Genomic DNA, 21,175 nt, shown 5'->3' on the forward strand with positions numbered 1-21,175 from the left:
ATAATACGACAAAAGTTCGTTCTTTTATTGGAAATGTTGGGGTTTATCTTTGTCCCGGGAGGGACGGGGAGACCTTGACGTTTGAAAATTTCCTTTGGACTATACGAATTCCACAGATTTTTCATTACCAGGTAATATATTAGGCTATACATTAGTGATTCCATGCTTGCCAAGTGGCATATCCCTGAGTCAGTAAAATGGGAATGATTGTGGCCATGTTTTCATATTCTATCGATAGAATTGTATCCACCCGTATCTTAGTTATCGGTGGACGTGGCAGCTGAATGTATATGCTTGCGATAGACGTGCGAGAGGTCTAAAACTGTAGCGTACTTCTGTGTTGGGGTCAGCTTGTTGGTTGTTACTGCTTATTGACGCATGACGCAAGCGTCAGTATCGGACAATGTTTACTCCATAGTTTTATCTGTCAAAGTCGAGAAGGTCGGTTTCCTGCTGTTTTGCTGTTTGACAAAAATATGTTCCCCATTAGTTCTAAAGTTGGGTAAAGAATATCCGTTGTCTTTGAAAAGTAGAGATGAAGATTTCCTCAGGAAAGATGTTGTTGAAATGAGACAGTTTGGCCTAAATTACTCTTTCACTTTCGCTTTTGAAGGCATAAACATTTCTACCTGTGATAGTGACACTCTAGGTCGCAGTATTGTCAGCATGAAGGGGTAGAAACAATTCTTTTCAAATCCACCTTATTAGACAAAAGTCTCTTTAATAGTCTGGTTATTTTGCACTTCATGTGACATTTTGCTTTGATACTTTCATCCAATTATATAGGTCGTCTGTGTACCATTTACCTTTATACTATAACACACATTTAGGCATTTGAAAATGACAAAGTACAAAAACAAATAATGCGTTTCATGTACTGAAACAGTGCCAAACTCTTTTGAGTCAACACAACCAAATTCACTTCCATGTTGTGACATTTTAAACAGGTTTTATTGCAAATATATGGTATTTGAAAAGTTTTTAATTGCAATGTATGGTAAGTGATATGTTGACCTTACTAGACGAAGAGATATTTCTGTAAATGGTAACATATTGGGTTTCAGACTACAGACTAAAGCCCCAGACTGGTCAAGAATCCTTGAGAGTCTGGTAGAAGATTCAGTTCTTATGAATTTACAATAATGTGACATCACTTCCTCACTATGCATCATAGCATTGCAAACAGTGGATGATTTTGTTTGGGTTGTTTGTTGTTTAATGCCACTCTCGGCAATATGGCAGCGGTCTGTAAATAATCGAGTCTGGATCAGACAATCCAGTGTGTGAATGATTCAAGTTGCTTCCATATATCATTACTAGGAGAGAGGTTTAACTAGGACATGAGGGACATCTTTGTCAAGATGTTATTGGATGCCTAGCTGTACATATTGTGCTTTACTTGAGTACAGCTGTTAGGGCTGGCTATCAATATAGATCGTAGGTCACAATAATTATAAATCAGATATCGACATAGAATCAATAACTGTCAGAGAAGGTACTTTGCAAAATCAAAACGAAATCCTGACAGAAGTCAGTGATTTTTTTATAGTGCCAACACCACGAGTTAATTATGAGACAACATTTCATTCCCATAAACTGGTGCAAAAACATGTTTTAGTTTATTTTAATTTGCTTCACATGGATGTCTTTTGTTATTTCTTTGGTCAAAAGTAAGTAATATGACTGCTTTGAAGTCATTTATGTAGTTCTATAATTAAGTTGCCTTAAGTATGGCAAATTTTTATGCAGGGGTTTGGGGCAGAAATCACTCAATGTTTTGGTATTTTGACAATAAGTTGTAATACCATGAAACAGTTTGAAAAACTTGTCAGTTGAAGCTGTGAATTAGTATATTCATACCTGAAATAATTTACAGTAGGATAGTTAGATCATATTCCATTAATAAGTTGGTAGTTATTTCATTGATTGTGTGGATCTGTTTTACTCAAGCTTAAAATTCCCATGAGTAACTGCTGATTCAAATATTGGGAGGATGCCATGAGAACAATACTCTTCACCTATTATATTACATTGATTGAGTAATTAGCCCCCAGCCCCACACACAGATTTTGACATGTCATATCAGAGTTCCAGATAAGATTTAACTGATGTGGGTACTGTACCCACTGTATTTTTTGAAGTGGGTATTATGAATGTTGAGTGGGTATTTCATTTTCCGTTACCACTGCTTTCAAATATGTGCGTATTTCAGTCACTTTATTCACCTAAGTATTATGTCATTGAGCAAGTTTACTAAGCAGGTATGTTCTGCCTTATGTCATACCTAATCAAAACCAACTTAAATATAATGGAAATGATTTCATAAAAAATCACTCATCCTATACTGACATACAACACTTGTCCTATACTAACAGTATAACTTGATAGCAATCAATGTCTTTTTCATTACGCAAGCGAATTTTATAAATATATTCCGTACGCATTTGTTTTCAACTTTTTGCGTATCTACCTTTTTAAATGCGTAATTGGTACGCAACAATTATTTTTCAATGCATAGTTCTATGTGCGTATTTTACCCGGATATGCAGCTTATCTGGGCCTCTGCATATCTAGGCACAAGAATGTTCCCTGCGGAATGTCACACAATACTATCTGAGCATTCAAACAGGTCTAACAGTGACCTGAGTGCAGCCATGTTAGTATAGTGTTAAATTAATGTAACCGTGTCCTCATTCATATCTGAAATCAATTTACATTTGGAAGAGCTGTTTTGCAAAATTGTAGATCTTGATCAAACCATATTTAAACCCATAGATGAAGGGTTTTACCCTGACCTACAAAACAGGAGACCACCATCAATAAATTTTACAGGTCTTTGTTGGTAACATGAGAGTCCTGTAATGTACATTCAGATAATTACTTCTGAGCCTGGAATGAATAAGTGATCATGTGGACAGTGGCCATGATTGATGGGTGAAATAACAGACACAGATAAATAATAATTCAATACTAATTGTTTGATTGGCAAGCTAGAGTTATTGAGTAAATAATGAAGCATATGACTTAATGGATAACTCTGTAGGTAAGCTTTCAGTATATTTGTGCGTCTCGATGGACATAGTATTTTGGGTTTTCTGCATCCATTCTCTGCATTTGTGTGTGTTCGTATGTCGCATTAACCCTATAGATGGCTATGTCACTCTCGTTTTTCTGAAATCTGAATTAGTCCATTGTGTGAGTCTTTTCAGTGTGGACACAGAAATCTACTCATTGTTATTTTGAGCAACGATCAGTACAGCCTGGATGCATTGACTTGCAATCAGCCTTAACGCCATCACCACGCAATCAATTTCATCACGTCTTGCATAAGTATAGGCTACTTGTTCTAACCCAGAATCTTAATGTAGGTGAGTGAGTGAGTGAGTTTCGTTATACGCCACACTCAGCAATATTCCAGCTATATGGCGGCGGTCTGTTAATAATCGAGTCTGGACCAGACAATCCAGTGATCAACTGCATGAGCATCGATCTCCGCAATTGGGAACCGATGATATATGTCAACCAGGTCAGTGAGCCTGACCACCCGATCCCGTTCGTCACTTCTTACAACAACTTCGGACAAGCATGGGTTTCTGAAGGCACATTCCTACCCGGACCTTCATGGGTATCTTAATGTAGATTCTGTGACTGAAATGTTTCATATAAATATTGACATGACATGATACTTTGTTTGCAATAGATATCACAAAACATCTTTCCACAAAAATTATCTGATTAGGATATTCAGAAGCTGACTATTGCTGTATTTTCAATATTATTAAATTTTCATTGTGTCCATTGTAGTTCCTGCATTATCATTAGCTGAATATGTTATATGTTATTGCATTCATGTCTAAAAAAATCTCAGGAATTAAGACACAATACACACCAATACAGACTACTATGGATTGTCAGAGAATCGTATTTACAATCTTGGGAATTCCATTTCTGTTTACCTGTATCATCATGCACAGGACATTTTAGCAATATGCAAACATATTCAGGATCGTTCAAACCATATATTTGTGTGAAGCCAGAACACTACCACTAAATCTTGTTTGATGAGCATATGAAAAAATATTTACTTCACTAAGTTGACCATGTTATTGTTAATCTAGTGAAGACATGGGTTACAATATGACTTCAGCGGTAACCACTTCAGCTACACTGTAAGAGGTGACTACCGCTATTGGGATGTGTGTGGTCAGACTCCCTATGTTTGATGCATGTCGTTGCAAAGATTGATTCTCCTAATCTCAATGACTGGAATGTCTAGTCCAGACCTGATTTTCAACACTGCTATTGTGTATCTGCAATATTGCCAATTATGGCATGAAACAAGTTAAACAACATTCATCAGCTTTTAATCTTGTCCAAAGGGATGTCAGTCTGTACTATGGGGGACGGTGGGGTAGTGTTCGGTCGTCATGTCGAAGCCCCACTTTGATTCCCCACATGGGTGCAATGTGTGAAGCCCATCTCTGGTGTACCCTGCCATGATATTGCTGGAATATTGCTGAAAGAGGCATAAAACTATACTCACTCATTCACTCACTCACTGATCTATGGTTTTCAGTTATCTGGATATTTCATTATCTAGAGCATTTAAATGTCAATATTTCTCCTGGATGAAAGGCTTTTGCAAGAAAACTTGTGAGGAAATATTTACAAGAGAAATTAATGCTTTTGACATCAGATAATGATACACTTGTAAGTTTTAAGGCCTGTTGTCAGTCCCTCCTACACTATATTGATGAACAAGGTAAATTGGATTGTTAACGTCTGACAATGTGCCACACCCTAATCTTGCCTTGTTAAAGATATCAAATATGAATTGGATGACAAATCTGTCTCACAGTCTGTGAACCGCATTATTTTCCCTTCTGTCCGGCCTTTTCTGCAATACAAAAGCTGTAAATGAAGCAAGTCTAAATTTCCTCAGGTCTGAATCTCCCATCTCACTGAGGCTCCTTTTCAATTTAAAAGGAATTATTTGTTTCTATCAGTATTATATATAATATATTCAGAGACTAAGCGTTAGACAAGTGTACAACATGAAATCAGGGTTTTTAGAATGTCTATCAATATTTATGTTTTATGTGAAGTGTGAATATATCAATTTCCTATTCAAAATCTTAGCGATAAAGATGTGAAATACTGAATGCAGTGTTTTAGATAAGGGAATACTGGGATCCTTGAGCTTTAGTGCTAAGTTATTTCAATGTATGAATCCTAAAGTCAGTAACTTTTAGCATTAGGACAATGACAAGTACCCACTGACTTTCTAACTTTGTTTCAAACAATGACACATCTCAAGCACATATTGTCATGTATTCAACCTGTGTATAACACTTGTCACAGCAGAAGGAACCTCCTCTATCACAGCAGCGGTGGGGTAGCCAAGCTGTTAAAGCGTCGATCATCATGCCGAATACCCGCTTTGATTCATCACATGGGCACAACGTGTGAAGCCCCTTTCTGGTGTTCCCCTGCCGTGATATTGCTGGAATATTGCTTAAAACGGCATAGAACTAAACTCCCTTACTTCTCTACTACATGTACAGCATGATTTGGTAATCCCATATTGTGTAGTTTATTCTGATTGTACTGTTATCAGGTTGTGACTCAGATGTTTATGATTACCAGCTGAGATTTGATACCAGGTAAACATTGTCAACACTGAGAGGCCAGGAAGTTAGGTCAGGTCACACAAGGCACATGCCAACTCACATGGGGGAGATATAAATAGTCAGACAATGTTTACAAACATTGGTGTATTTATAGATGCTGACTTCACTCCTATGTTCTGCTTTGTAGCTTCAAACCTTTTGGTGTCTTGAATCATAATCATGTGGGCTTCAATTCAGTATATTTGGGCATGCATAACACCAATGTGTTATAAATGGGTTTTGATTCTTCTTTTTGGGGTTGTTTTTTACTCAGCTATAGATAATGCTGATTAGAGGACACCTATGTTTTACATTGGGTTCATTTCAAGGTATGATGTGGTGATTGAAAATACACCTGTGTATCAGAGAACAAAACATAGGTAATATCTGAGGAGACAAGTGGCAACTAAAATGACTGTGTGTTAAAAATGTATCCTTAATAAACATGATCCAGATGATTACATGACATATATATCATAAGACTTCTGACTATGCATCATAGGACCTGGGTTGATATAGGCCAGGGAATAAAGACAACTCAGGCTAGTTGTCAGTATCTAGGTTTGGTTCAACTACTAGCGTGAGTATACGGTGATGATTTAAAGAAAAATAGGACTAGTTGTTCAGTCACGGCTTTCAATAACAATTTGATACAGGTAAGTTTCTGTTTTTAAAGTGAAAGTACTGTTAATATCTTAGCCCTTCATGTGACAAACTAACTGCCAATTTCAGATGTACTGGAACCTCTTTTATGTGACTTTGGATGTGGGTGTGGGTGGGTTATTCTTTCAGTTTGGGGAGTTGGGGTGTAGGGGGAAATTGGACTCAATGTAGATAATAATACTAATATAATTTTATACATATTAGATGTGATTGTCAGACTATTGATTGTTTTTATGACTAATCTGTAATCATTAGTAGTACAAGTAGTGTTGGGTATGGGTTAGGTTTTTATTATTGGTCACTGGTTTCACGATTGTTCCAACTGATCGATCACCAGTTATTGCCTGTTTTCCTATTTTGTATGTTTCGTTCAGCAATTTTGTGAGAGATTTGTATGATATTTCTGTTTAAATGAATGTATAATTGATCTGATGAAAGTCAGGACTAAATGATCATTTTCAATAAATATTTATTAGCATCTAGCATTTTTCTCCAAAATCAATAAGTACATTATGAACATGTGCAATCAATCATTGCAAATTGTTGATCCCAAAAGATTATAACGGTAAGTCAGGTGTTTCCAGTCTGTACCTGTGATTGAAACAGCTTACAAATCATATATATTGCTTGAAAGTTTAACATTTCTCAGACAATCAAATGTTAGACATATGCCATATATATAATGACACATATTCTCGAATTACGAGATCAGTTCATGTTCTTTCCTTTCTGATTGAATTTCACCTTTTTATGTGAACTAGGTCTGAAGAATTGAATAAAATTTAGAATGAAATGTTCATTATGCTTTTCACAGGTGTAAGCATTATGAAGGTGAATAAGAAGTGTTGATGTTACTAAAGCGAATTTCTGAACTCTGAACAGTGTCTAAACACTGAACTCACGGACCTGTGTTACGCTAGGAGCTGTATATATATGTCTATATATAATGTCTGTGTATCTCTCCAGCTAATCTAGTCAATAAATCAATATTACAAACAGTATGAATCAACAGATGAAACTGAAAGCTAATAAAGTCACATGACCATTGATTCGACATATTCATTTTCTGCTTGAGAGTAAATATGGGACAATTTCTATGGGTGTAATGTTAGTGTAACACAACACTGATTTATGTAGCAGAGAATTCTGGATGTAGTTTGTTTTATTTAAGGTGTCCCTTGGGCAAATTGCAGTAGTGAAATTTGTAATAGCTCTGTTCAATCAATGATTATGACATGGTTGAAATTGTTAATTGTGATGTGACTAGTGCTGGTTAACGCTCACAATATGCAGATTGATAAACGAAGCTCAGTAATCGATCAATAATCTATTGTAATCGTAAACTCCACCACAAAATGTATGTGGGCAATAACAATAACGGGACACAGTCATGACATTGTGCAAAGGAAACAGGCAAAGATTAATACTAGATGATCGAGGTTATTTCCTGGTGCACGTATGTGTGTTCTGGATCTTCATCTGGGTTTTTCGATGCTTAAGAACAATCAGTGTGCAACTAGAAAACATGTCACACAGTTATAAAAGACAATTTTATCTAAATAACAACAATTAATTAGAATATTGACTATGTCAGTGACAACCATAACATTAATTAAGAAACATACTTTCATTTTTTTATGAATATCGATTAGTCTCTGAGCACATTGATAATCATTGACATCGATTGATTGACCGATTATTGTATCAGTCGCTCTATCACTAGATTTGACATTAGAAATATAATGGAAATGCACTCAATGCATACTTCTGAGGGCTGCAATGAATACACTATGACTTGCGCTACTGCAAGGCTAGTAAATATTCCAGGACATAACGGTCCAAGTAAAACATGCTCCCTGAAAACAATCGTTAATATTCGGTTTTGGTGACCACAAATAACGAAACGAATTCATTAAGGGTCACGGAATATACGAGTGAATCGTAACAGTCGAAATACTTACCATACTTTGAAGCTTTGGAGGTAATTCTTAGACATCTAGTCTTTGAATGTTAAGGTATTTAGCTTAAAAGACTTGTTAGCTTTTGTTTATACAGTAAATTAAGAAGAAGCCCTTAGACCCTTCCTAAAAGTACAGTTATCTTCTCTTGCCAACTATTAGAGACTTGCATGGGCTTTATTGGATTTATTTGTTCCAGGGTCTGTATGACTAACAGAATACTGATAAGTTCATGTTATTCAACTCAGTATAACTGCACCTGAAGGTATTGTGACTGTGTGATATTGTCAATGGTTGTTAGTTTACACTATGTATAACCTATTTCCATTCTAGTAACATGTCAATAAGTCTGCATGATGCATAGAGCATGTTAAGCAGGGGTTTAATACTGTCTCCAGCACTGACCTTTAAGTGATGTTATGTCCTGTGTGTTGCATGCTGCCATTGTAGTCAATGCTGTGTGTGAATGGTGTGTTGAGTCATACTACTTGAAGTGCCTCCAGGTCCTTCATTGACGTGCAACTGCTTATAGAGATAACAGTATGTATACTATGTATAGACAGACATAGATCAGCTTGTTTCGGTGAGTTGGCTCGAATTTAATTTGGCTGTTCAGGGGTTCAAAATCCCATCGCCCGACACCCAGGACAAGTCAGTTGTCATTTTGGCGATCAAATACTGGTATTTTATTTGTCCGTAGGCTACCAGTTAATTTCTGCAGTGCACAAAGATTCAAACTGCAAATAAAGTAGGGTTTCATTTCATATCTGCTCAAAATGTAGCTATTAAAATTTAACACGATACGAGAACGAAATGAAGTAAATTTCGCAATGATAATAAAATAAAGTTACCTTTCTTTGGTATTTATCACTCCTTGATAAATAGTCCAGTAATAACATCAAATACCATGCTGATTTATTCTTTCATAATTACATCATCATGATTATGTCTTAAATATCAGGGCAAGGGGAAAATTAGTCAGGACAAGTTAGTTTTTTAAAGTCACTTGCCCTGCTGTTGTAAGTTGTTTGGTTTCAGTATTCCGACAGCATTGGCACCTTTTCTCTCAGTTAAATGTTGCATATGTATGTGCATTTAGTGGCTCAAATTTAATAGCTCAGGTAAATGTATCCAACAAGTATGAAATCTTTATGCAGTTCCGTAAACACTTCTGTGGGGTTGGCAAGGCAAGATAACTAGTACATTGAGTTTGAATGTTTAGGGGCTGACTAAGTTGATGGACTGGTTACAATGTATGACCTGGATGGTGGTCTCATTGTACCCCTCCATGGTGAATCACATATAACAACTAGTTTGTCAGGCCTGGATTCATCAATTGTAGGTCTCGGGGATATAGCTGTAAGAGGGCGGAGTCTGGCTAGGAGCTTCATTCACTAAGATTCTCCCTGAGTGATGTCTTCTTTACATTTACCAGTACATTTATTCATTATCCATATGGTTAAACATAACCAGTGTCATATATATCATATGTGCACATGTCCACGTATCACTGTTGCCTAGCAACTATAGTTTCTGTAGATTGTTGTCTGTGACGTCATCTAAACGTGACGTCAATGAACAGGGCAGTCACACTTGCCTACCATGTTTTACTGCACGAATGTACATGAATAAAATGGATAATAAAGAATATGTTACACTCGCAAGTGTGCCACACGACTTATACGAAACTCATGCAAAATTGTATATTGCCCTAGCTCGTGCAATACAAAATTTCACACTCGTTTCATATGTCGTATGACACACTTGTTCGTGTAATAATCACTATTTATGTTCTACACTTATATACCAAAAGAAACGAATAGGTCATTCTTGTTGTTACCCTGCCTGGCACTCAACATGATCAAAGGAATACGACGGGTCTGATTCCTCCAGTATCCATGTTGAACTACAACATGGTGTCTCAGTAGCCTTGAGCATAAAAGGACCAGTCTGGACGTGTACAAGCAGCAAGTGTCGGCTCAGGTTTAGGGGAATGCTCCTTTTGCATTTCATTTGCATATACTATAGGCAGAAAAAACACTTTCCAGTTTCCACTGAACTCCTTTATTATAGAGTGACAGGGGACCCACATCAATGTCAGTCTGAATGTAGGTCACGGCAAATCTGAAGGACTGTATACCTGAGGCATAACTGCTTACTCATCCAAATAATTATAACATATTAAAACACATCCCCAAACCTCTACTCTGTGCGTACCTAAGGATATCTGTAGCATAAGACAGCTTTTTGAGCTACTGACTAAATTTCACCTCTGCTAAATTAAGCATGTTAAGTAAGGACTCAATCTCTCCATAAGCATATATGTGCAACAGGTGGAATAATCAATAAGCTCTGGCTGACATTGGGGTCCCGGGGACCCTCAGTTATGAGTTTAGGGGTCTTATTGACAATATGAAGGTCCTGTGAAGTAACAGGGTAGAGAACTGTACCTGTTGATAATTTCTTTAAAGCCTGGAGGTGAGGTGAGGTGAAATTGGGTTTAACGTCGTACTTGAGAATATTTCGCTCATATGACGACGTGCATGCGTGTCTATGTGTATGTGCGGCTGCTTGTACTAGCCCAGACTTATGCTGGTTTTATAGTGCTAGCCCACTGAGATACCATGCTGCAGTGAAGCATGAATACCCCACTCAGACACATTATACTGACTCCGAGCCGACCAGTCCTTGTTGCACCCATTAATGCCGAGCGCCAGGCAGGGACCAACAAGTACCATATTTTAACGTCTTTTGGTATGACGCGGTCGGGGATCGAACCCGCGACCTTCCACTCTCCGGGCGGACGCTCTAACCACTACACCACGGAGGCGGTCTTAAAGCCTGGAATGAATCATTGATCATGATAGATGAAGTGATGCACGTAACTGCTTTGAAAGAAACAACAAAACACTTAGCAAAGTCATAGATGTGTTGTGGGTACAGTGAATACTAATTTGCATCCCTCTAGACGCAGTGAATTGTTCTCTACGTTTGTGCATAATTGACTGTTGCAGGTCACATAAAACCTTGATAATGTCAAGCACATTTACACTCCTTAAAGAAACATTTTTATGTTTTACTTTTTTAACAATATCTACTGTAATCGTAGTTATTTTCGCGTGGGATTTATTTTCGCGCTTTTAGCGCAAAAAGATTGTGCGCCAATAATCATACCAAGCGAAATATTCATGGTGAAGTCATGACAAATACTCAAGTAGGAACAACCTGCAATTTGTTTATTCTCTCAAATAACAACATCAAAGCAATTATTCCCGGTCCATGTAAATTACGTGATCAAACAATGTCAAGAAGTCAAGATGTTCGCCTACCGGTAATTCCTCAACACAATGTACTTACTTCACAGCTATCACTAACATATTGCGTCTACTCACGTCTCAGAATGAAGTGTAGTTGACAGTAAATGGATATGTGTCATACATATTTTGCTTCGCCAAAAGTCATAATTAGTGTAGCTGGAGGATCACATGTCAACAAACTGATTTTGCAGTGGAAATAGTGAGATCGCGCAAAAACCTCATCGGTGACAGGTTAAATTGTTCCATGCATAAAAACTATCCGGCAATACACCAAAAAACTGTCGCGTAACCTTAGTTATGATTATATATATTTGACATTTATGGAGCACAACCTGCAATGACAATGACACAAAACTAGAATATATTGCTCATTATAAAACAATACTTTCAGATACTATCTATTTAAGATCACTGCATCAGAATTCATCTCGGAATATTATCGGGTACATTTTAACTAAATCACGGGTTGGGGAACGTGTGCACTTCACACCTGATTGCTATTTCTGGCGCTGTATACGAGACAATTACACACGGTCATTTTAATCCCTGCATATAAGACAATGCCTAGCAGAAACAAATTAGAACTGAAAAGGTAAATAATCTTTTATAAATAGCGATGTTCAATTGCAAATTTGACGTCTTTGGTCTTCTCTTGTATGTTCGTTCACGCAAAGTGATACGACTTCAGTCACAAATCACAATGTTGACACAAGTACAGTATAATCCCACCTCTCTCTGATTGTTTTAGTAAACACGATTCAATTATGGCAGCTAGCTTTGATCACTGCATGTCTATCGGTTGTGAGAACTTGTGATGGATACCATCACTCAGGTGTTTGAAATGCACGAAAAAAACAACTGCGCTAACAGGCCTTTTGTGAACTTTCCGCGAAAATTGCACCCCGTGAAAATATATACAATTACAGTGTATTGAACTTGTGCCAAATGACTCCTGTTCACATGGTATATTTGGTTAGGAGTTTATAGAATCATGGAGTTGTCCTAAGGCTATCATCCATGCAATTGCTTTGTTGTCCCGTCTCTATAAATATGTCGATAGTCATTTGATGCATGTTGTGGGCTGGCTGATAAGCAACATCCTGGTTACTTATGTAGATAGTAACATCTAGTTCAGGGCCATAGCATAGGGAGAGGTATGTATGTTATAATATTACCAGTACAGGCTGAAGTGTGATGTATTGTCAGGTCACATGATTGTGAGTCATGCATTATAGAGTTTGCCCAGGTGATAGTGTTGAGATATAGTGTAATCCATAACCTCACAAACAGTAGCATGCATCATGTTGTCAACATGGCTGAGGTGATAACTTTTTATTATTATTATTATTGTTGTTGTTTATATTATCAATTTTTTTTAAACAGTGTTCCAAATTTAACATAGTCATGGTATGGCTGAAATATTGCTGATGTGACTCTAAATTTTAACTCACTCACTCCAAATTCAACAGTAAATGTTTTATGGGGTTGTGTGGTCTCTGAGATTTGATTCTTAGCAGTTACACCTAGGGATCCCTAAATTGTTAACTTTGAATATAAGCTCGGTAAGAGCAACATCTCTTACTTAACTTTACAAGAGCTTTTACTTTACCTCATTTTGACAGTTGCTACTTGAGTACTGAAAAGGAAATCAGAAAAAACAAGACATTTTTTTAAAAATTATTGTAAACTTGAAACAAAATCAGGGATTTTGTCCAGGACATGGCATGTTTTGGCTCATAACTTCAAACTTAACACAGTTTGCCATCTCGTATGGGTGCTTTTTCATATAACATACGTTATATATGGGAAGATCCGAGTTAGAACCCAGGCTTGTTGTAAGAGGCGACAAATGGGATCGGGTGGTCAGACTCATTGACTTTGTTGACACATGTCCCGATTGCGTAGGTTGATGCTCATGCTGTTGATCACTGGATTGTCTGGTCCAGACAATTATTTTACTGCAGACTGTAACCTAACAGAAACAATAGTTTAAGATTGCTTCAAACAGTTTCACAGTGGTCAGTGTAAATTATCAGACTGGACAATTTGAAGAACTTCTTAAAGAGTTTGTCACAATTTTGCTACTTATATCAGAAAACTGAAGCATATTATTCACCTCCTCACTTATTTGGGCACAGGTGGCCCAGACATGTAATGGGCAAATATTTGATGTGTAGAGTTGCATGCCTTGGGCATACCAGAAGCCTGTTATCGTTGGTTCCACTCCAAGTTCATCCTTATTATTTCTCTATTTCTCACTCACTTACTCACTCACTCATGCTATGTAATATTTACAATGTATGTTCTGTTTCCAGGTCATTCACAGAGAGACTAAGTGGGGGTCTGTCGGAGAGCTTCTCCAGCACCATGGTAAGTTGTTTTACACTTTCATCATCCGCAGTTGTTAAAGGGTATTACTTTTGCCGTTATTCAGGCAGTATATCAATTTATTAAAACAAGTCATCATCACATACAAATATTTGTATATTATGAATGCTAACAATTCTCAATGCCACTAGGCAGCACAGCACTGAAGGAAAATGACAAGCATAATGAAAGCTGACACTGTGAAAACAGGTTCAAATCTGATTCACAAGATGGTCACCACGGTAGCCATATTGAAAAAAACTAATTATTACTAAAGACAAAATAGACCTTCTTTCTAGCCTTATGTAGGTACAATCAACATGAACAAGACTTAACTTCAAGATTACCCTTATCACAAAATTATCTGCCAAAAAATCCTTTCCATTTTCCAGTCAGAACCAGTTGTTACTTACACTATCTTGTATGGTGTTGTCTAGTGGTGTTCCGATTAACTGAAATAATCGAAGATTGGTCGCAGTGACCAAACGACCAAGCAATCGATCACATTTTATCATAATCAAACACAAACGATTTTGGAAGTACTGTTTTAGTCTTTAAAACTCTTGTCGATGGAACATATATTCGAAGTTGTCTGGGCCTGAAAATGTGTTTAATTCTTGGAAAATTCACTTCAATAACTGAAAAGTCATGACTTAATAATAGTTGAAGACTCTGAGTAGTTTATGTTCATGATATATTAGTCATCACTTTAAAGTAGCAAGTTGCATCATGTTATACTTATCTGCAATAACAAACTGAATAGAAAAATCTGAGAAATGACGATAACCAATTTTTTTCGATGATTTCTCGTTGGTAATGAAGCAATCATCAATTGTGAGATTTCAACCAATTCCCAACACTAGTGTTGTCTAACTGCGTGTAGCAATGTTCATGGCTTCTCTCATCCCGGTAACCATTGTAAGCATAGCAGCACATCAAGGGAAACCTCTCAGTAAATGGCTTTTCCTGTGAATTTCCAGTGAATTTGAGCTGTGGAACTGCTACGACATGTTGGAAACTGTCACCTGCTGGTATTATGTTCATTTGTTATAGCTAGGGTTTGGTTTTCGCTTAGATAAACATGCTGTCATCTGTGTTAATATATCATGTATGTTTGGATATATCTACGTGTCTTGGAAATGTGATTTGGGACAGCTGATTGGTGAGCACATGTGCCTGTCAAGGGTGCGATTTCGGTTTTTGTTCAGTGCTTGCACCGAGTACAACCTAGCTTATAGGTTTAGCTGCACCATCAAAATTTTGGTTGCATCACAAAATAATGTCACTGGTTCTAGAACGTAACATAAATACTTGTTGAGCAATTTTCATAACAAATACTCAGTATCAGATACATTCAACAGAATGGTAATGATGGATGATTCTGTTTCAATATTGCATAACCTTTATTTATAAATCTCTGTTATATGATTACTTGTACATAACTCATTAATGAGTACACTAATGTTTATGCTTGTAACAAGTCTTGTTACTTCCAGCCACTTACTTCCCAATTAAAACACACAGTGACAGCTATAAGATGTTGGAGGAATTTTTGTTACCTGTTACTAAAGGCAACCTGCACCAGCCTTTTTGAACATGCATCGGTGCAGGTTGTAAATAGCGAAATTGCTCCCTGCTGTCATATAGCCCTGTATCAGCAACCTACAGTTGTCGTGTTGGTCAGCAGTTGGAGGGCAGTATGTTTCATTAATATATAAACCTTTGAATTGAAAGTATCTTTCATTGTATGAAATTAAACACACAATTTATTGTGTAATGTAGCAAATTGTATAAATATTATTTGTATCCATTCAACATGTCAATGATGGATACAGTTGTTATTGCTTGAAGCAGTGTCAGAAATTAAGTCTTCCCCCAGGGATATGTCTGCTGTGGAATTTTATCTGGAGAACTTTTAACATTAGAGTGTTCCAATAATGTCAAGGTCATCTTGACATTCATGCTTAATGAAGGATAACAGAGTGAATTGTAGGTTTTAAAAGGCTCCCACTGTTTCATAGGTAAAAATAAGACAGTGAAAGTGGCGAGAGCAAGGAAGCTGTATGAAGAACTGTATAAATGAGGTTCTCCTTATGGCTTGTCCACATTGTCAGTGTTAAGAGCATTTATTGATTTTCCCCTGTCAATCGCCTGCCTACACTGCTTCCATGTGCTTCCAGAATATTCCATTCTCAGTGGTCAGTCGTGACTGAGGATTGCTTTCTGATTTCTGACAAAAAATTCAATTATTTCTCTTCCAAGAAAACCATTTTAGAAATACTTCAAGGAAAAAACCTGTGAATTGAAACTGGATATGTTTTGTTAGATTGAAAGTTGATTCAATTCCCACACAGTATTACATTTAGCTCACAAATCTTGATAAGGGAGCTATCAAGCTGAAGAACATGATGAGAATTTGACGCATTTTCAATACGCACTTCCAGTGTTGGTGGATCTTCTCTGTGGTTTAGTGAGTGTGTGCCTGGTGAACGGAACACTAGTTGTCCAGTCCTCAGCTGCATCATACTGATTTTTTAAGTAGACGGTAATGTCCGGGTAACTCTCCATTCCTTAAAAATAATGGAGCCGAGGCCCATTATTTTTAAGGAGTGGAGAGTTACCCGGACATTACCCTACTTAAATTACATTCAAAGTATTGGTAATATTTCTGTTATCCAAATTAAATGTCAAAATGACAAAATGAAGTCTTAAATTTGAAACTGGTACACATCACTCCATTCCTGAAAGGTAATGGAGCGAGCAGACAATGGAATGCAGTCACAAATGTAATTTAATGATAGTACTTTTGTAACCTGCGTGGCGCTCACCATTAGGGCTTAAACAGGGCATTTACATATCCATTACTCACAAAATTGGGATGTTGCCCATAATATTATCATACTCTGGTTTGTCTTCCAAAAGACACCATCAGAACAGGACTAGAATATCATAAGCAAAAGAAAGCATGACATCATATATGTAATCCAGATGGCAGATTCATTCAATGCTAGTGATGTCTTTCGACCAGTGAGCAGTCCAGCAAATCACTGATTGAATCAAACTATTTAGATACATGAACGAAGTAACGAAAGCAGTCTGTACTCATGTACTACTCTACATGAATGAAAATACTGTTTTGGTAATCAGTGGTTAATTTATGTCACATATTCCGTCTAGGTCACATGGAAACAGCATTAGGCCATGCTCATGCATAATCATTGTTGAATCTTATTCTGCTTCCAGTAAATTTAATAATCGGACAATTTCTGTTTTATTATGTTGATAACTTTGTTTGGGTGGGAAGTAGCATCTTGGGTATAATGCACAGTCAAACATGTATTTTGCTGTAGGTGAGAGCCCATGACCATCCGTGTTGCCTTTGTTTACACATTAATGTGTAAAAAACTGACCACCCAATCCTGTTAGTCGCCTCTTACAACAAGCATGGGTTAATGAAGATCAGTTCTAACCCAGATCTTCACGGGTCACTCTGCATTGTGTAAAACCCTGTGTTGTGATGGTAGAATGTTTGCGTGTATTTCTTGAGTACAGTAATTTACTGATACATGTTGTTGTGACAGGGCACCGAGGAGCCTCACAGCCTGGAGTGCATCCACAAGTCGGAGCTGTTTCCTAAGAAATCCATCGTGTTAGAAGATGACACGCTGCAGGTGCCCTTTCCAACCATGAATGGAGAATATGTGACATATCTGGGCAGGACTTCAGACGGTCTCATAGCATTATCTAATTTCCGACTGTTTGTGCGTCAGAAGAATGTATTTGTGAATGTGCCACTGGGATTAATTGATACAGTGGACACAAGGGAGATCTTCTACCTTACTGTTTGCTGTAAAGACGCTACCACAGTCAGGTACGTAGCTGGGGGATAAACAACTCACAGATGGAATGGGGGAAAAACTCATGTCATATACTTACTATGGACAGTTTTGTTACTCAAAATGTTCTTTGTTTCTACTTATTTATTATTGCCTGTAGAAAATTGTGGAAGATGTTCTCTATCTTTTAAGACTACTCTGAATCTCCTCCTACAGAGTAGTGTAAAAATGTTTAATCCTCTTTTAAGAAGTAATAAATATTTTTGTACTGAATGAGACAAATGATAAAATTTTGTGTGCTACTAATTTCATGCAAAAGAACATTTTGCATGAGATTTATATGCATTGGTTTATCACTATGCATGTTCCTTCTGTGACAGATGTGCATTCTCCACCAACGAACAGTGCCAGCAATGGTATAAAAGGCTGTTAGATGCAATTGCCCCGCCTAAGGAGGTCAATGACCTATTTGCTCTGGCATTCCATGCATGGAGGGAGAATGACACGCCTACCAGTGACACCGCACCATCAAGGACAGAGTTGGAGAGTAAGTAACTATGGTAACTGTGACAGTCGAACGTTGATAAACATTTTCTTAGCTTTAAAAGAAGAAAAGTATCAGCATATTTCATCTCATGTAAAAGAGTGACCAATAAAATGTCCAATAACATGGTAATATATTTTTTGTATTTATTGCACTTTTTATCAGTTTTTTAAACTGTGCCATGTGCCATTTGTCTGTAGTGAACTGAACTGAATTATTTAATCAACTCATTAAAGCAATTGCTGCTGTCCTGTTCAGTAACCAAGTAGGGAGTATGGGGTGGGACTCTGTAAGATCATCTCATCATGCCACAATATGCTTGGTGTCCAAAGTGTCAAGTCCTTTAACAGAGCTCCACCGTATTTTTATTTTGAGTGGGTATTATGAATGTTGAGTGGGTATTTCATTTTCCGTTACCCACTGCTTTCAAATATATGCGTATTTCAGTCATTTTACTCACCTAAGTATATGTCATTCAGTAAGTTTACTAAGCAGGTATGTTCTGCCTCATGACTATGTCATACCTAATCAAAACCAACTTAAATATAATGGAAATGATTTCATAAAAAATCACTCATCCTATACTGACAGTACAACACTTGTCCTATACTAACAGTACAACTTGATAGCAATCGATGTCTTTTTCATTACACAAGCTATTTTTATAAATATATTCCGTACGCCTTTGTTTTAAACTTTTTGCGTATCTAACATTTTCAATGCGTAATTGGTACGCAACAATTATTTTTTCAACGCGTAATTGGAAATTTTCTATGCGTATTTTACCCGGATACGCAGCTTATCTGGGCCTCTGCTTTAACATATTATATGACCTGTTCCCTTAACAGAGCTGTTTTCCTGAGTGAGTGACTTCAGACCCACATGATTTAACCCTTGCATGTTGTGTTCAGGAAGTGATAGTCATTCTTTATCTGTTTCAGACAACACATTGGACCATTACACATTTGGGAAGGATGTGAACAGAATGCAGTTTGACACCAGCCAGAAGAAAGCATGGAGGATATCGCTGATTAATGAGCACTTTGGGTAAAAGTCAAATTCTCTCTCATAAATCCCTAAACTTAAGATTAATTGAGCCATTCCATGTCTGAAAATCAATTTTACTGAACCGTCTTCAAAGAGTGAATATTTCATAATTTCTTGAAGACAGGACATGCCTTGACACATTCACATGCTGGAATTATTACAATTCAGGCCCAAATTGCAGATTACAGAAATTACCAGTTTTTATGAAGGGGATCAAACATATTCCTGTCTGAGGTTGGATGTTGACAGTGGCTGTGAGACCCATCACATAATACAGCCTATTATCATTGATGCTCGCTTGTAACTAAACTAACTGGATGGGAATTTATCAGTAAAAATGGGGAGATCAATCAGATGATAGTTTGTTAATGGATTCTTTTGATCTAACCCTTGACAAGTGTGTGAGACAGAAAGTTGTGGTCTAATTTGTAAGTGTATCACAGTATTTTAGGTTTCTATACTTGACACCACTAAGAAACAACATTAATCGAAAGCGATACAGTTACGTTTTGATACAGCTGCAATGTGATTCAATGTTATTTGAGTAAAGAATTACTACTACGAAGTACCAAATGAGTTCGGCATTCCTAGTGGGCTACATAGAAAATGTTACCCTCTTGTAAGCAGGGTACATTGAATATAATAGAAGAGCGCGCTCAGCCAATCAGAAATGACACTTATCTGTGAGGCAAGATAAATGGATATGTTGATAATCTTGAATCAGTAATAATGATAATAATAATAATGTGTATATAAAGCACCTGACTTACAACTTGGATTACGTAATAGGGATCCAAGTCCGCAGGTATTGTTAAACAGTACTGATAATTCAGGGTGCCACTGTCCCATGAATGCACCCAGTTGTCCACAATAAGCAGGTTTCTTGCGTTATGTGGGGCAGTGGGGTAGCCTAGTGGTTAAAGTGTTCACTCATCACGCTGAAGACCCGGGTTCGATTCCCCGCATTAGTACAATGTGTGAAGCCCCTTTCTGGTGTCCCCGCTGTGATATTGCTGGAATATTGCTAAAACCATAATCACCCACTCTTGCGATATGTAAGTTTCAGCAGCCCTAAGAAGATTTCCGTACATGCGACAGCTGTTAAGTTACCTGGTACTGAGTACCAGAGAGCAAGGGCAAGATGAGCTGTGTGGCTCAGTGAGATTCTCTGAGTCAGCTGATATCTGTGAATATGAATTTCAGGTAGATTGGTCATTCGCTTTCATTTATTGCTGCATTAGTTCATGGTTCATTCTGCATGGTTGATGTTCCTGTCTCCTTGTTATTGTGATGAAAGCCTATGTGGTTAGTTACATATTTGGATCATGTTGATAATGTGTCCATGGTAACATGATGTCTCTATTTCCAGCCTGTCTTCCTCCTACTCCAAGTATCACATTGTACCAGCGGAGATCGGAGATGAAGAACTGAAAAGTGTGGCCAGTTTCAGGGCTCTGAAGAGGTTTCCATCAGTTGTTTGGAGGTACGAGATGATATGCCTCAAAATATTACAAGCCACAAATAGCTTATCTTATGATACGTCTTAGAATATCTCTAAAAAAATGTAAAATGACAATATATACCTTTGGTAACTTATGGTATAGAGCTTTCAGCGTTAATTCTCAGTTTATTGCAAGGATGGACAGATATGTTACAGAGTTGAATAAATATATTGCAAGGAAAACATGTTACAAAGATGAACAGATATATATTGAAGGTTCAAACAGATATGTACCAAGGGTGGACATATATACTGCAAGGTTACACAGATTTG

General features: G+C 37.2%; 1 protein-coding gene across 1 annotated transcript in view; it reads left to right on the forward strand.

Moving 5' to 3' along the window:
- The window catches only part of LOC124282221 (myotubularin-related protein 3-like), a 47,491-nt gene that overhangs the window by 8,321 nt on the left and 17,995 nt on the right, over positions 1–21,175 (forward strand). Inside the window, 5 exon segments of the mRNA XM_046718179.1 lie at positions 13,923–13,977; positions 17,556–17,845; positions 18,191–18,357; positions 19,296–19,401; positions 20,771–20,884. Of these exon segments, the coding sequence (XP_046574135.1) occupies positions 13,923–13,977; positions 17,556–17,845; positions 18,191–18,357; positions 19,296–19,401; positions 20,771–20,884 (732 nt within the window).

This window comes from Haliotis rubra, unplaced genomic scaffold, assembly GCF_003918875.1.
Source record: "Haliotis rubra isolate DU_JTF1 unplaced genomic scaffold, ASM391887v1 Scf296, whole genome shotgun sequence".
Classification (NCBI taxonomy): Eukaryota; Metazoa; Mollusca; class Gastropoda; order Lepetellida; family Haliotidae; genus Haliotis; species Haliotis rubra.